At 33.1% G+C, this 19,145-nt stretch overlaps 1 protein-coding gene across 1 annotated transcript in view; it reads left to right on the plus strand.

Moving 5' to 3' along the window:
- Nucleotides 1-3,089: 3,089 nt before the first annotated feature.
- LOC143067031 (voltage-gated delayed rectifier potassium channel KCNH1-like) overlaps nt 3,090-19,145 on the plus strand; it is a 78,774-nt gene continuing 62,718 nt past the window's right edge. The window contains exon 1 of the mRNA XM_076239968.1: nt 3,090-3,397. Within this exon, the coding sequence (XP_076096083.1) occupies nt 3,319-3,397 (79 nt within the window). The 5' untranslated portion in view covers nt 3,090-3,318. The remainder of the gene's footprint in view (nt 3,398-19,145) is intronic.

Raw genomic sequence — 19,145 nt, forward strand, 5'->3', positions numbered from 1 at the left:
TAAAGATAGGATAGAAGCTCATCCGAATTACCAATAAAAAAGATAGGATAGAAGCTCATCCGAATTAACAATAAATATAGGATAGAAGCTCAACCGAATTAACAATATAGATAGGATAGAAGCTCATCCGAATTAACAATAAAGATAGGATAGAAGCTCATCCGAATTAACAAGAAAGATAGGATAGAACTCAACCGAATTAACAATAAAGATAGGATAGAAGCTCATCCGAATTAACAATATAGATAGGACAGAAGCTCATCCGAATTAACAATAAAGATAGGATAGAAGCTCATCCGAATTAACAAGAAAGATAGGATAGAACTCAACCGAATTAACAATAAAGATAGGATAGAAGCTCATCCGAATTAACAATATAGATAGGACAGAAGCTCATCCGAATTAACAATAAAGATAGGATAGAAGCTCATCCGAATTAACAATATAGATAGGATAGAAGCTCATCCGAATTAACAATAAAGATAGGACAGAAGCTCATCCGAACTAACAATAAAGATAGGATGAAAATTCATCTGAATTAACAAGAACGATATGATGGAAGCTCGTCCGAATTTACAAAAATGATACCAAGGAAGCTCATCCAAATTAATAAAAAAAAATAGAAATAAAATAGAATGAAAGCTCATCTGAATTAACAAGAAACAGACATGGTGTTACATCGCTTATGTTGATTTTCTTTTCCAGTAACGGATGTGGACAGACACCGTGTAACTTGACCAATGATAATTTTTCCCCCTATAGTAACGGATGTGGACAGACACCGTGTAACTTGACCAATGATGATTCCCTCCTATAGTAACGGATGTGGACAGACACCGTGTAACTTGACCAATGATGATTTCCTCCTATTGTAATGGATGTGGACAGACACCGTGTAACTTGACCAATGATGATTTCCTCCTATAGTATCGGATGTGGACAGACACCGAGTAACTTGACGAATGATAATTTTTCCTCCTATAGTAACGGATGTGGACAGACACCGTGTAACTTGACCAATGATGATTTCCTCCTATAGTAACGGATGTGGACAGACACCGTGTAACTTGACAAATGATGATTTCTTCCTAAAGTAACGGATGTGGACAGATACCGTGTAACTTGACCAATGATGATTCCCTCCTATAGTAACGGATGTGGACAGACACTGTGCAAGTTGACCAATGATGATTTCCTCTTATAGTAACGGATGTGGACAGACACTGTGCAAGTTGACCAATGATGATTTCCTCTTATAGTAACGGATGTGGGCAGATACCGTGTAACTTGACCAATGATGATTCCTTCCTATAGTAACGGGTGTGGACAGACACCGTATAACATCACCAATGATGATTTCCTCCTATAGTAACGGATGTGGACAGACACCGTGTAACTTGACCAATGATGATTTCCTCCTATTGTAACGGATGTGGAGAGACACCGAGTAAGTTGACCAATGATAATTTTTCCTCCTATTGTAACAGATGTGGACAGATACCGTGTAACTTGACCAATGATGATTCCCTCCTATAGTAACGGATGTGGACAGACACCGTGTAACTTGACCAATGATAATTTCCTCCTATAGTAACGGGTGTGGACAGACACCGTATAACATCACCAATGATAATTTCCTCCTATAGTAACGGATGTGGACAGACACCGTGTAACTTGACCAATGACGATTTCCTCCTATAGTAACGGATGTGGACAGACACCGTGTAACTTGACCAATGATGATTTCCTCCTATAGTAACGGATGTGGACAGACACCGTGTAACTTGATCAATGATAATTTCCTCCTATAGTAACGGGTGTGGACAGACACCGTATAACATCACCAATGATGATTTCCCCTATAGTAACGGATGTGGACAGACACCGTGTAACTTGATCAATGATGATTTCCTCCTATAGTAACGGATGTGAACAGACACCGTGTAACTTGACCAATGATGATTTCTTCCTATAGTAACGGATGTGGACAGACACCGTGTAACTTGACCAATGATGATTTCCTCCTATAGTAACGGATGTGGACAGACACCGTGTAACTTGACCAATGATGATTTCCTCATATAGTAACGGATGTGGACAGACACTGTATTACATCACCAATGATGAATTCCTTCTGTAGTATTTGATATGGACCACTTATGATTATTTTCTTCTGGCATGTTGAATGTAGTCAATGTTTTGACAGTTTTGCTGACATTATGATTTGCTGTACATATTGGCAATCATTTATTTTTAAAATAAACTAATTGTACAGTGGGACTTTGGTGAAAAGGCGCCCTTTTTGTACACAGTTTCAATGCCAAGATATATAGACACAGCTATGTTTTAGGGAAGTGTTATTTTTTCTATCCTTTTATGACGTTACATAAAATCATTTGAAAATTTAACTTCATAAATTAAACAGTTGTAACAAGCAATAGAAAGGAAATTGCATTTTGATTGATGGTCATAATTTTATTCAGTATTGTTTTCGTGTTTAGTATTCCCAGTTAAGTGAATAGGGATATCTTATTTTTTGGAACTGGATTCATAGAAAAATATACTGAAAAGTTCAAGTAAAAACAACTTATACAGTTGATTAATATTGAAACTTCCGAGCAAACTGCTATTTACAAAGACAAATTATATGTACTACAAAAAACGAATGGTGCAATTTAAATGAACCAGTTAAATCATACAAATTAGCAAATCAATAGTTAACCAAACAAAGCAAGTCTAACATACACCTTTACCTTCATGAATAAATAATTGAATATAGCTTCTGTAAATCGATTAAACAACCTCGCGCAAATGATCGTTTTGCAGTCTCCAATAATAATTGATTCAATCATGCAAATATTTTAAAATCATATTTTTAAAACTCCCTTTACATCTAAATTTTGCATTGATTGAACGAATTGATAAAAATTGCCTAGACTTTTATCAGAAACGGTTACGGGTGTGCGACAATAACAATATAGGCGACGTTACCATAACAACTAACATCATATTATTGTAGAATGGCTGCGAATTAGCAGTATCAAACGAACTTGTCAGGTGCTTCGTCACCTGTGCGACACATGCGCAATAATAACAAAATGGTTATTAATTATTAAACCGATTTGACCATGTACATAATATCGAAAATTAAAATAAACATGACTTAGACATGTTAGGAAAAAATGTTTTTTGGACCAGAATGTTCTTTTGAACCAACTGAAAACGGAAATTTTATTAACAGTTGACAAATATGGAATTATGGGTTAATTTGTGTACAAAATCTTCTATTGTTCATTGTTTTCTTCATTATCCATAAACATGCCAGGTGCAAGGAGGGGCCTTGTGGCTCCACAAAATACGTTTTTGGAAAACATTATTCGGCGATCAAATGGACAGCGTAAGTTACAAAACACACGTAGTCTGTCTTTCTTTTGGTGTTTTTCTCTTTTCCATTATATTGTATCTAGTTGTTGTGATCTTCGTTGTTTATTAAGACCTTTTTTTGGTATATTTGTATTTATTCCATTGACGTTATTTACTGTTCTTCTGGACAAGTGTATACGGAATTGATAAGGAGCAGCTAGAACCTTTAAACATCACGATCCGTTTTCATTTGAGGGAGACAACATAATACACTTTGGGTAAAGATGTAAAGATACCACGTCTGTCGGCTTTTATTTGGTAATAAAAATGTTGTCAAATATTTAGTTAAAGTTAAAATAATTTGAGTGATTCAAATTGACTTGAGATATACTTTTTATAATACATTTTCTATAACGAAGAACACACATGTGAATCTTATAAATAATAAAGCAGTGTACAGTTGAAGTGGAGACTTATATTTTTGGTTAGAGCATGTTCATTTTCAAATAGCTGATTTCATCGAAATAGACGGATAAAGATATTCCGAATGAAATTGAACCTTTAGGAAGTGTTTCAAGTAAAAAGTACAAACATCTACCGAATTTGAAATTATCTTTAGATTGTAAATGATGGGCTTAATAATTAGTAAAGAAGAAAAAAGTAACGAGAGAGAGAGGGAATTTCAGTGAAAAAAAAAGTTTTATAAATGTATACTGCAATACCATTATGACCAGTAAGTCATACAGCACAACACAATTTCCTAATGAAAATTTAAAGAAATAATGTTTCAAAAGGTGTTTATAATGGCGACTTTAAAGTTTTACAAGTATGTTTTATCTGTTGGTGACCTTCTGCTGTTGTCTGTACTATGGTCGGGTTGTTGTCTCTTTGATACATTCCCCATTTCCATTCTCAATTTTATTTAATCGATATTTAAGTAAAACAATACTTGAAGATTTAACTTATTATAAATCTATAGACAACACAACTGTTATCTAGTAGTATACATGTGATAACCGTCTTATTTCTTTCTCTCATACGGTTTAAACCATCAATCATAATCCCTGTTTTTTCCCTTTTTTCTCTCGTTTCATACTGTTTAAATCATCAACCATAATCGTTGGTTTTCCCTTTTTTTCTCATATCATACTGTTTAAATCATCAACCATAATCGTTGGGGTTCCCTTCTTTCTCTCATACGGTTTAAACCATCAATCATAATCCCTGTTTTTCCCTTTTTTTCTCATATCATACAGTTTAAATCATCAACCATAATGGTTGGGTTCCTTTTTTCTTTCATTTCATACTGTTTAAACCATCAACCATAATCGTTGGGTTCCTTTTTTCTCTCATTTCATACTGTTTAAATCATCAACCATAATGGTTGGGTTTTCCTTCTTTCTCTCATTTCATACTGTTTAAATCATCAACCATAATCGTTGGGTTTTCCTTTTTTCTCTCATTTCATACTGTTCAAATCATCAACCATAATCGTTGGGTTTTCCTTTTTTCTCTCATTTCATTTCTAATTTGTAACTCACTTCAGGATGGTGGCAAATTGAATGGCAACTCAGATCAGAAATTTGTGTTACCATAATTATCATTTTAGTTTCCAATAAATAGCTAAAAGTTTACAATTTAAAAATTTTGTAAAATTGCTATATTTTGGGCCCAAAAATTGGTCTTACTGGACCTACTCCTTTGAGGTCTTCCTCGGTATTATTTGAACCTATGCTTCTATGGCATCTTAGCAACAATGTTCAACACCTTTGACCACTCGGGCAGTTAGAATATATAAAAAGTAAACTTTCTATCGACGAATAAAACTTTTCCTCATCTAATTTGTAACTCACTTCAGGATGCTGGCAAATTGAATGTCAACTCAGATAAAAAATTTGTGTCACCAATTTAGTTCATCTGAAATTTTGTCCTACAATGTTAGATCAATATATATATATAATTTACTTTGAACCATTAGTCTCAATCAAATATGATATATTCCTGGGAAATTAAACTACATGGTAATGAGATTAAGGCAAGGCTGAGAACTCAATAAACATTCCCTTGTCACGTTTCCAAACAAATACATTGATTCTTAGAAGACTCAATGGAAATTGTACAATTTGATGTTCTAGAAATCGAACTTGCCGATCTATACAAATAGTAAATACAAATGTAAATAGACAAAACAATAACAATATCACATACTAGTAGTATATAGACCTGGTTCTAGATCATGAAGTTTTAGGCTAGCATTTGTTTTCCTTTAATGTGTAGATTATGAAATGTACAACAACATTAACACACATGCACACATGGTTTATGTTTTAAAGTACTTGAACCGTATACGTATAATTCCAGCTACAGTTTTTTCTTCGAACCAGATAAGGAAACATAAGTAGTTTCATTGTAAAAACAATTCTGTTAGTCCACCTTTAAAAGCTAGCCTTAAGAAAGAGGTATTTGTCAATGATACAGCCACATAAGACAAGATCTTTGAAGGTTTGCCGTTTTTTTTTTTATTGCAAGACTCTTTTTCCTTGGATGAGTTGTATTGTACATTTTACTATGTGACTTAATATTTCTAATGTACAGTGCCCTTTTTAATTTGACTCTATAACCCATTGTTTTAACACACATGGTTAATATCTAACAGATGACCAAACTTGCTTCATTAGTTATCATGTCCTTGACTGACTTTGAAACTCGTCGGAGAAGATTAAAAAATCATGTCCATATCATCAACTAATCATTTCAAACCTAACGAGATGGAGATGTCAATAATCTCAGACTTTATTATCCTTTGTCTATAGCTTTGACGTTACGCACACTATTGCGTCTCAATTTTTTTTTTTGCGGGGGATTTGGAAATCTCGAAGGAAAAATTATGAACACATTTTAAAACAAAACAATCAATTTTAACATGGCTAAAGGATTGTAAAAATACGAAGAAGCAAATGAACAACACTAAAATTTATTTGAAGGTCCCTTTAAATGTTTTGTTGGACTATGATAGCCATCTTGCTCGTAAAACCCTCAATGGTCATTTTGAAATGTTGGCAGGTATGCACTTTACCAGGATAGTTGAGGACGGTTTGTTTTCTTCGTTAAAAATATTTTTTCTGCACATCAATATGGATACATCTAAAAGTATGGTTGTACTGAATATGCATTAAATATTTCACACTGGAAAGCAACAAACAAAATAGTACATGTATTCAGGTAAGATAATAGCGTCAATATTTATAAAATAAGATGTGGTACGAGTGCCAATGAGACAACTCTCTACATAGACATAGAACGTAATAACATGCAATGTTTCCCCATTTGTGTTTATTTCCTTCTCATACTGAAATTTTCATTGCTTTTGCTCTTTTTCATTGTTTCATGCTTATCATCTGGTAAAATATTACATACCAAGAGAGTGGGTATTCGCATGTGATTAAGTAGTTTTTTTTATGATAAGACTGACATCGGATGAAGGATGAGATTTCATATTCAACTCATTATAATAAACAGTAAAAACCCTGTAGTTTTGAAATAAGTCACCAACTATACTACAATTGTTGGATATAAGTTTAGCTAATTACAACATTGGTACATAGATGAATCGAGAATAAAAATAATGGGATTGGGAAATAGATGTAGTACCCTATTGAAGTGGCTGACACCATTAAATAATTCATACCTCCGGCAACCCTATAAATTACGCTGTTCTGGTAGGTTAATACAAATCCTATTGTGCCACACATAGTTTTGTCGTCATCGTAAAATACCTTAGTGGTTGCACCAGAGAAAATATGAAAAGGACTACGAAAAAGATATCCAGGACGGACAAAACAATTCAAGAAATGAGGAGATTTCGAAATATTTAGATTTTATCATCTTTGATTGAATTGGTTCCTTATCAACACCAATGTATTCCAGAACATATGAATATGAAGTGTCGTTAAATACTCCATGTGGTTTGAAAGAGAATGAAATTCATGAAGCACAATATACATTAATACCGGTTAAAGATAAGATATTCATTTGATAATGGAATTGAACATTTGATGACTACCACTGGGTGTCACTGCTGGTTAATTATTAGTCCCGAGTGATCCTTCACTCGATATGTATGTCAATATTTCAGTATGCAGATGAAAGACCGAACTCAAACAGCAAACGATTTTTAACTTTACCTTAATTACGGTTGTTATTTTTTGCCTCAAACGTTAGGTATATCATGCGTACATTTCCAATAGCATAATACATGTACAAGATTTGTTACTATACTTTACTATACTTTTCGCATTCTTGATGGATATCAATTGTTTGTTTTGTTATCAATCGCGGCTCTCTCTCCTTCTCAATCCTGTGATATCAATTGGTTGGTCTGTTATCCATCACTCTCTTCCCTCTGAATCCTGTGATATCAACTGTTTTTCTTGTTATCTATTACTCTTTCCCTCCTCTGAATCCTGCGATTTTAAAGGGTTGTCTTGTTATCCATCACTCTCCCCCCTCTGAATCCTGTTTTATTAACCAACTAAGTACATTATTGCCAAAAATGACTGGTTATTAAAAACAACATATTTACTGTAATGGCCCTGTTTTTCTGTAATGGCCCTGTTTTTCTGTAATGGCCCTGTTTTTCTGTAATGGCTCTGTTTTTCTGTAATGGCCCTGTTATTTCTGTAATGGCCCTGTTTTTTTCTGTAATGGCCCTGTATTAATGCCCAGCTTGTCTGTATTAAGCCGAGTTAGGGTTTTTAATAAAGTTAATAAAATTAAAATGTAAAGAGTATACCTTTTTGTATTTTATTTTATTTGGTTTAGTAACCAGCAACAAACATTAAAGTACCATATAAAGAGATCACTGTTCATCCTGTTTTTCAACACATAACTTCTTTTAACTTAATATCTTGGATATTTGGTATATTTAAAGCTTGACCATGGTGAAGTACAAATTATTTTTTTTCAAACTAAACTGTCATTAAAAGAGTAAGAGAGTACATCAAGTTGGCAGCAACACATACACCTTTTTTCAGTTGGTTAATAAATGTATTAAGAAATGGGTGTTTTTATAATGGCCCTGTTATAAGTCCTTGGTCAGTAATAATGACCTCGGATGTCTGTAATGGCCCTCGGCGTTGCCTCGGGCCATTAAACACTTCATCGACCATTATTATAGACCTTGGACATATAACAGGGCCACTATAAAAATACCCATTCATTAATACTAAAATATTAATTGTCTGTCTTGTTTTCCATCGCTCCCCCCTCTGAATCCTGTGATATTAACTGTTTGTCTTGTTATTCATCACTCTTTCCCTCTCTGAATCCTGTGATTTTAAAGGATTGTTTTGTTATCCATCACTCTCTCCCCCTCTGTCCTGTGATATTAAAGGTTTGTCTTGTTATCTATTGCTCTCCCCAACTCTGATTCCTGTGATATTAAAGGTTTGTCTTGTTATCTATTACTCTCTCCCACTCTGAATCCTGTGATATTAAAGGTTTGTCTTTTTATCTATTACTATCTCCCACTCTGAATCCTGTGATATTAAAGGTTTGTCTTGTTATCTATTACTCTCCCCAACTCTGAATCCTGTGATATTAAAGGTTTGTCTTGTTATCTATTACTCTCCCCAACTCTGAATCCTGTGATATTAAAGGTTTGTCTTGTTATCTATTACTCTCCCCAACTCTGAATCCTGTGATATTTAAGGTATGTCTTGTTATCTATTACTCTCCCCAACTCTGAATCCTGTGATATTAAAGGTTTGTCTTGTTATCTATTACTATCTCCCACTCTGAATCCTGTGATATTTTAGGTATGTCTTGTTATCTATTACTCTCCCCAACTCTGAATCCTGTGATATTAACTGTTTGTCTTGTTATCTATTACTCTCTCCAACTCTGAATCCTGTGATATTAAAGGGTTATCTTGTGATCTATTACTATCTCCCACTCTGAATCCTGTGATATTAAAGGTTTGTCTTGTTATCCATCACTCTCTCCCACTCTGAATCCTGTGATATTAAAGGGTTATCTTGTGATCTATTACTATCTCCCACTCTGAATCCTGTGATATTAAAGGATTGTTTTGTTATCCATCACTCTCTCCCCCTCTGTCCTGTGATATTAAAGGTTTGTCTTGTTATCTATTGCTCTCCCCAACTCTGATTCCTGTGATATTAAAGGTTTGTCTTGTTATCTATTACTCTCTCCCACTCTGAATCCTGTGATATTAAAGGTTTGTCTTTTTATCTATTACTATCTCCCACTCTGAATCCTGTGATATTAAAGGTTTGTCTTGTTATCTATTACTCTCCCCAACTCTGAATCCTGTGATATTAAAGGTTTGTCTTGTTATCTATTACTCTCCCCAACTCTGAATCCTGTGATATTAAAGGTTTGTCTTGTTATCTATTACTCTCCCCAACTCTGAATCCTGTGATATTTATAAGGTATGTCTTGTTATCTATTACTCTCCCCAACTCTGAATCCTGTGATATTAAAGGTTTGTCTTGTTATCTATTACTATCTCCCACTCTGAATCCTGTGATATTTTAGGTATGTCTTGTTATCTATTACTCTCCCCAACTCTGAATCCTGTGATATTAACTGTTTGTCTTGTTATCTATTACTCTCTCCAACTCTGAATCCTGTGATATTAAAGGGTTATCTTGTGATCTATTACTATCTCCCACTCTGAATCCTGTGATATTAAAGGGTTGTCTTGTTATCCATCACTCTCTCCCACTCTGAATCCTGTGATATTAACGGTTTGTTGTGTTGTCCATTGTCCTCTCCATTCTGTGATATTAACTGTTTGTCTTGTTCTCTATCGCTCTTTCCCACTCTGAGTCCTGTGATATTAACTGTTTGTCTTGTTCTCTATCGCTCTTTCCCACTCTGAGTCCTGTGAAATCAACTGTTTATCTGTTATCCATCACTCTCTCCCCTCACAATTATGTGATATCAATTGTTTGTCTTATTATCCATTTCTCTCTCAATTCTTTGATATTAACGGTTTGACTTGTTAACTGTCGCTCCCTCTCCCTCCTTCTCAATCCTGATATCAATTGTTTATTTTGTTATCTATTGCTCTCTCTTCGTCTGAATCCTGTGATATCTATTGTTTATCTATTATTTGTTAATCTCTCTCCCTCTCTTAATCCTCTAATATCAACTATTTGTCTTGTTTACTATCTCTCAGTTCTGCAACAAAACATATCTAGTTTATACTCGTTATCCTACACAGAGACACATTAAGGGGACAGCGTGTCCGGGTCTTCCAAATTGAGCTACATACTTGATAAAAACATATTTTTTTTTACAAGTTACAAACGAAACGTTACATTGGGATTGCCTCCAATCTCCCCTTGTTTCCCTTTCCAAAATCCAAAATTCGCACCTGCAGTACAATAAATAAGACTAATTTTCTATGGGAAAATAGGTCATTACTGCATTGGTTTGTGAATTTACTTGTAATTGAACAACGAGTTTTTATGATTGCATAGCTCACGTAATGTTGAATTGACGGTATTTTGGTACTTTTTGAAAATGAATTTCGAGAAAAATTACTTTGGAATTTTAACCATGCTTTTAACATTACGATTAAACTAATTTACAACATTTTCATTTCATTAGTTTTATTAATATGAAATCATTAAAAGGCAAAAAGATACTTATAGTTAAAAAGTTGGATAATGAAAAATAAAGGTTGCATGGCTATAATTACAACAATGGAATAAAACGAGGATTAAAACATCATTACTTCTTCACAATTCCGTGTTTCCTTAGAAATGTGATCAAGTGTATATTATAGTGTTGTTGATTTTTCTCTCGAGAATACGCCACTTTATAATTAAAGTGAATAACATTTCTGAGTGTAATGTTAAGGCTTCGTCATCTGTATACTTAGTTTAATAACCATTGTGTGTCCCTTGTTTAAACCTTAATCTGTCATGATCATTGCTGAACTACAACATAATGTGCATCACACTTAAAAACAACAAATAAACAATAAGGAATTAAAAACAATAAAGACAAAGAAAGACAAAAAAAGATGCTTCATAGCATAGAAAATGAGACATTATCAGACAACTTTAAATCTTAAACAATAAATAAAGAAAAACTGACAGTGGCATATTTATCTTTTAAAAATAACCAATTTCAAACTTAGTTCAAACATGTTAGAAATAGTTGATTCATAAACGGACAATCATTTTTTTTACGAAAAACATGTTACTTCAGTATTTTAACCTAAACATGCATTTTTTTCACATGAGTGTCTGGTTCTTTTGTTTAGCTTACTACACGGTATTTGGTTTGTTCATTGTTGAAGGCCATACGGTGACCTATTGGTCTCGTCCTTTGTTCACTGTTTGATATTAGTCTCACTAGCAATATTATCACATCTCCATTTTAAGTTTTAATAAATATTCGCAATAAGGCAATTTTTTTTATTAAAGTTTACATGACAATGTGAAAACCGGTGTGTACGAAGACTGAAATTGTTAATTGTAGGAAATTTGTAGATGTGAGAAAATGCATCATGCTCTCTGACCATGCGAGGGCTGTATAGCCATTCAAGGTCGTTAAAAACTCTCACCGTTATGCTTAGAAAAATCAAAAGCACTTCGAAAATTGTATTGAAACAGCATTTAAATTTTAGCAAGCTTCAAATGCTTTTTCTCAAAGCAGAACGAATGCAAGATAATATTTATTGAAATGTGTATTTTAAATTTTTTTTTTTTTTTCAAACCGACGATTGTGGTTTCGAAATAAACTTTTAACTCTCTTGTATGTTTTAATTCCACTTTTGGTTTTTATTTCCCCGATGTTTCGCCCCCCCCCCCTTTTATTGAATCAGTGTGATAACAGAAGTAAAACAGACTTATGGCTTACATACACTTTCATCTCAGGAAGAGTTTCTCAATAGTTGTATTACTGGCGACAGTCTCTTTTAAATGTTAAATTAATTGTCAAGTTTTACTGATAAGATGGACCAATGCAAGGAAGTTTATGAATGGATTTTTAAAAGCGTCCGTTGTTAATTACGTGCAAATAGGCACGAGATAATTTACAAGCGTTTATTTTTACAGATGACGTAAAAAAACTCAAAATCTAAAAGCTCCCGAAATAAAATGAGATTTTGGGTTTGTGTCAATCATCCTAGCGACACATACACATCTTGGTGACTGCAATAATGAAGAAGAACATCTTAATAAGGTAGATTCATGGTACACCGCAATCTTGGACTGTACAATTATCACAGTACAAAATCGGTCTAGTTATTTGCACAAATCTGCAAATTTGGAGACAGATTTGGAATTTAATGGAAAGTTTGTTTGTTTATATACGGAAAACTTGGTGATTTACTGTATTGTACAAAATATTTAAACAAATATCAAATTTGTGTTTTTAGAATCAATTTGTTCAAATATGCCATTTTTTTTTAATTCTTACTTGTAGCAAGCAATCAAGTTCGGTGACACCAGTTTTTATTTTTATTTTTTTTAAAACATATTATAAAACCTATATTCTCACAATTTATTTCAAAATTCTATCTCATAGATATTTTTTTATGCACACAAATGTGTTTTTTTCATGAACAATCTAACCAAATTTTGGCAATTTTCAACGACTCATAGATTGGAAAATAGCACGGTGATCTATACTTTTGATTATATTTTTGAAAAAAAAACATATAAAATCTTCATTTTGGCAAAGTATTAGAAAATTCTATCTACAACAGTCAACATTGTGTAATAATCTATATAACTATAAAAACAAACAGATACGTTTAAAAAGAAAAACAAAAAGGCATATAGACAAAGCAAATTAGCAAAACGAAAGACAAGAATCACAATTTTCACAAGTAGATGCTGTATGCCCCCGCCGAATGTCCAAAAGCTTGTAGAATTATAACACAACGACAATGAATGAATTTGATATTAAAGGTTTAGTATCCAAATCTCTGACATAACTATACTCCAAGAACATTGACGATGATTACCGTATTAAGTCGAAGATTACCGGAAATAAAGCCCCAGTTTATTGCTGTGATAGTACTTGTGACGTAGATGACAGATAAGATATAAACCAATTTACTTCGAAAGTTAAACCGATTTATTACTCTGTTCTTCCGATGGAACTACAGTACCGTTTATCCTACTTGACCCGATAACAGCGTAATGATATTTAAATGATGTCGTTCGAAATATTAAACTACAGATAAGCTGACATATCTCTTATCATTAATTATGAAACCTTGTACCAAATGTAATATTAGATTTGGTGTGTATGACTCCACTAGAAGTAAACTGTGATTGTGATATCCATTTGCATATAGACATTCCATAATATTGATTCTAAGGACGCCTTTGTGGACCTGGAATTAGATGACATTTGTTAATGGGATCAAAGTATATCTTTATGTATTTAATGCAATTAAAATACAAAAGAACAGAAGTGAAGACTTGGAATAAAAATGTAATTTTTTGGTTTAATGCTAGTTTTAAAGTTTTCATCACGGAAGTCTTCTTAACATTTTAACAGATAAGGACATGAAATTGCAAGTTAATATCCTTCTAGAGATTTAATAATTAATTAATAGGATGATATAGCAACACGAAAGGAAATGACGGAGAAAAATAACCAAATTTATTTATGTCATTTTTTGGATCTAATTTGATTCTTGTAAGCTCTCCGCGAGCAGGTTTTGAACAATAGTTACAGAGCTTAAGCACCATTAATATTTTGATTTTTCTGTCATAGCCTCATCTGTGTTCTATAGTGTCTAACCGGCAATATAAATGTGCATTTCTAATAGTTGCTTACATTCGCTTCATATGAACTTCGGTGAATAGTTGCCTCATTGGCAATCACTTTGTTCTATTTACCAAATTATAAATGTCAATACAATGGCTATAAAAAATTTGAAAGATTTGATAAAGTTTGGGTAGCTACCAAAACGAAACAAAATATAAATAAAAATGGCCCGAAAAATTCGATCATATGTTAAGCTAATTACAATTTCCCTTTAGTTACCAACGTCGTTGATAATTTTATAATATAAAATGAATTATACAAGAAAATTGACAGACTTCACATGTCTAATGTTAAAGCGATGCACAAAATCATTAAAACCTCTTTTTCTTTTTACAATTTTAATGTAGGATTTTGACCTTGAATTTTCTGGGATTGTTGTCTACAAGGGGATCTTCTATAAAGGCTGAGCTACACTGGACATTATGTTTAAGGAATGCACTGAGTTTCAAAATATCTGAACAGAAACAAACATGTATTAATTTGATGTCACTCGAATGTTTTGTCGTTTAATAATGTAGGGTAATTAAAGCCATAAATATTCAATCAATAATCAATTTGTAACGATAAATCGAATTATGACGGGTGGAAACATCGGCTTTTTCCCAAACGCTGGGTTGCGTTCAATATCGTAGCGGCTACGTAGTGCTACTTAGATTTTTGTCTACTGAACAAGTAGCTAGCCTAGCTGCTATCAATATCTTTGTAGCAGCTAGGCTATCTACACGTTCAATAGTCATAAATCTACGTAGCCTTAAAAGTAGCCGCTACGATATTGAACGCAATCCAGATGAATCAGGAAGCCGTCAGATATTTATGGTGTATCGATTTGAAAATAATAGAAAATGTGGTATCATTTCCAATAAACCAAATATCCACATGAAGACAACAAAACGATGATATTAACAACTTCATGGTACGACTTTCTACAACAAGCAAGCACTGCACCTCAGTCACCCCGTATAACGGCACTGAATAACACCTCAGTCACCCCGTATAACGGCACTGAATAACACCTCAGTCACCCCGTATAACGGCACTGAATAACACCTCAGTCACCCCGTATAACGACACTGAATAACACAATGTGAAACAAAACAACCAATCACTAGAACACATACTTTGCTCGCTGCATTGAAGGCCTATTGATGGCCATCGGCTGTTGTCTGCTCTATGGTCGGGTTGTTGTCTCTTTGACAAATTCCCAGGTTCCACTCTCAGTCTTATTTGGTTTTACATTTTAGCCACCTTTATGGCCTTGTTTGAGCCACTTTTTCTGGGGTGCGAGGTTATGTGGTATAAATCACTGAACGTGATATTAAGTGCTTCTCCTATGCAAGAAAACTTCTTTTCTATAAAAAAAAATCAATTAATTTTAAACGTGAATAGTTACAGCAATTGAGAAAACCTTCATCTAAATGTAAAAGTAAACATTATGCTTTTAATCGCATCATACTTTATTGACAATTTTTACATTTGTAAGTTGGATACAGAAAGCATGGTAAATTTTAAAAAACAGAATTGTTCAAAAAATCTTTTATGTATTCTGGACCATTCTTGTGGAATAATTTACCAATACCGTTAAGAAATATTACAAATGTTAATTCTTTCAAATACAAAATAACAGATCATTTATTGAAATCAACCTAGCTGTATCAATAATATAAAAAAACTGAAAAGTGTCATCATGTTTATTTTTTTCATCACATTTTATCAAGTTGTATTGAACATTATTATCATACTTGACTTTTTATACTAATGTATGCAATGTATATGTTTGCATTTTGTTTGATTTCTCATGATGAGGGCCTCAGGGAAGATTAGTTATATAGCTAACTGTGTAACCCTCTTAAAATAAAGTATTGTTGTTGTTGTTGTAGTCATCCCGACCTTGTTAACCATTATTAGTATTGTTGTTGTTGTAGTCATCCCGACCTTGTATCAATAATATAAAAAAACTGAAAAGTGTCATCATGTTTATTTTTTTCATCACATTTTATCAAGTTGTATTGAACATTATTATCATACTTGACTTTTTATACTAATGTATGCAATGTATATGTTTGCATTTTGTTTGATTTCTCATGATGAGGGCCTCAGGGAAGATTAGTTATATAGCTAACTGTGTAACCCTCTTAAAATAAAGTATTGTTGTTGTTGTTGTAGTCATCCCGACCTTGTTAACCATTATTAGTATTGTTGTTGTTGTAGTCATCCCGACCTTGTTAACCATTATTAGTACTTGTTAGGTGTTGTTGTTATTGTACTCATCCCGACCTTGTTAACCATTATTAGTATTGTTGTTGTTGTAGTCATCCCGACCTTGTTAACCATTATTAGTATTGTTGTTGTTGTAGTCATCCCGACCTTGTTAACCATTATTAGTACTTGTTAGGTGTTGTTGTTATTGTACTCATCCCGACCTTGTTAACCATTATTAGTATTGTTGTTGTTGTAGTCATCCCGACCTTGTTAACCATTATTAGTACTTGTTAGGTGTTGTTGTTATTGTACTCATCCCGACCTTGTTAACCATTATTAGTATTGTTGTTGTTGTAGTCATCCCGACCTTGTTAACCATTATTAGTACTTGTTAGGTGTTGTTGTTGTTGTAGTCATCCCGACCTTGTTAACCATTATTAGTACTTGTTAGGTGTTGTTGTTGTTGTAGTCATCCCGACCTTGTTAACCATTATTAGTACTTGTTAGTAGTCTAGATTCTGAAATATACATTACTATTTACTATTAATATGTATCCGTTGTTTCCATATTCTGATACTGAATTACCTTTCATTTTGTAGAAAGAATAGGTAACGAGAAAAAGAAATAAAACAAAAAACCACCCACAGAAACTTTAAATGTTGGCAAAAGCAAATTTAATATTCCCATAAAAATATGTCTCAAGTACAGCATTCAATAAACTTGGCAAGAATTGTTTAGTTTTGTAAAAGCGCAATTTAATTGGCAAGAGTGGTTTGATTTTGCAAAAGCGCGATATAATTGGCAAGAGTGGTTTTGAATTATAAAAACGCAATTTACTTGGCAACGATGGTTTTGTATTGTAAAAGCACAATATACTTGGCAAAGATGGTTTTGTTTTGTAAAAGCTCATTATACTTGGCAATACTGATTTTGTTTTGTAAAATCGCAATTTAGTTGTTAATAATGGTTTTGTTATTATAAAAGAGCAATAAACTTTGCAGGGAAGGTTCTGTTTTGTAAAAGCACAATATTCTTGGCAAGAATGATTTGGTTTTTTAAAAGCTCTATATACTTGGCAAGAATGATTTAGTTTTTTTAAACCTCTATATACTTGGCAAGAATGGTTTTGTTTCGTAAAAGCGAAATATACTTTGCAATGATGGTTTTGTTTTGTAAAAGCGCAATATACTTGGCAAGGAAGGTTTTGTTTTGTTAAATCGCCATGTATTTAGGCAAACATGTGGTAATAAGTATTAACAAAAAATCTTATAAATTTTAGCAGACAACAATTTATAAATATATTACATATAAACATCCTCATTTTACTTATGTATATATGTATGAACGTTTAAATCTCCCCAATATATACCCCCCCCCCCCCATTTTATAATGGATGAACCAAATAAATGAGACCTAATCATAAAACATGATAATCGTCACACACTTTAGAATTATTCAACAATATTTCAACTTAATCTGGAAACTCCTAATTTTTGCAACTTTGACAAAAACAAATAAGAAATAACAATGATTACACGAGCTTTGCGTAGGCACTACTGCGTTTACCGACATTTTGGATTAAAACTGGTAATATTAGATTTATTACGATACCATTGATTTTTAGATGGTACCAAGGCGACTTTTAATTTGTTTTCATAAATTAAATGATGTAAAGTCAGTTAGCAATAGATCTAAAATTAACTTTTCGTGTTAATTGAAACAGAACAGAATACAGGCATTGAATGCATCAGAACTCCGATTACGGTCCCTGGATTAGGAAATAGGTGTAGGATGCCATGTTATAATAGGAATTCTAACATGTTATTCACAAATAGTTGTGTGGCATGGGTACAGAATAGTATAGACACTCATTTTGCTTCATATTTCCGTCTAAATCGGGATATTATCTAATACAAAGTATCAATACTGTTGCTTCCCGAAGATCAAGTTACAGTAAATGGGATATGTCACAGATTTCGAAAAATATTTGCATTTAACTTACTCCTATAACCGAAATTTAAAAAAAAAAAAAAAACAATAATGCATTTAACTCATTCATTTTCTAAAGGGGAAAAAAGTACAATAATCATTCTCTTTAAAAACTCGCACAACATATATAATATAATGAATCATACTAGACCGCAATTTTGCGCCTGTCCCGAGTCAAGAGCCTCTGGCCTTTGTTAGTCTTGTATTATTTTTAATTTTAGTTTCTTGTGTATAATTCGGAGTTTAGTATGACGTCCATTATCACTGTACTAGTATACATATTTTTTAAGGGGCCACCTGAAGGACACCTACGGGTGCGGGAGTTTCTCGCTACATTGAAGACCCATTGGTGGCCTTCGGCTGTTGTCTGCTCTATGGTCGGGTTGTTGTCGCTTTGACACATTCCCCATTTCCTTTCTGAATTTTAGAACAGAAATATACGTGTTAACATTTGGAAAATATACCAGATCCAGAAATATGCGTGTTAACATTGCAGAAATATACTAGAACCAGAAATATGCGTGTTAATATTGCAGAAATAGATCAGAACCAGAAAAATGCGTGATAACAATTCCCATGAAACTATCTTGTATAGTATCATTGGAATACTACGATACAAAACCTAGTTATGCATTTTAGGTTTTGGTTTTAAATTTGAAGATAAATACTTTTACGAATAAGAACATCTGTTCTATAACTTGTAGTAATTGACTTTTTGTCAATGTATAGCATATCAATCAGTGTGTCTTGTTCATGAAAAGAAAACATAC

Source organism: Mytilus galloprovincialis, chromosome 3 (genome assembly GCF_965363235.1).
Source record: "Mytilus galloprovincialis chromosome 3, xbMytGall1.hap1.1, whole genome shotgun sequence".
Lineage (NCBI taxonomy): Eukaryota > Metazoa > Mollusca > Bivalvia > Mytilida > Mytilidae > Mytilus > Mytilus galloprovincialis.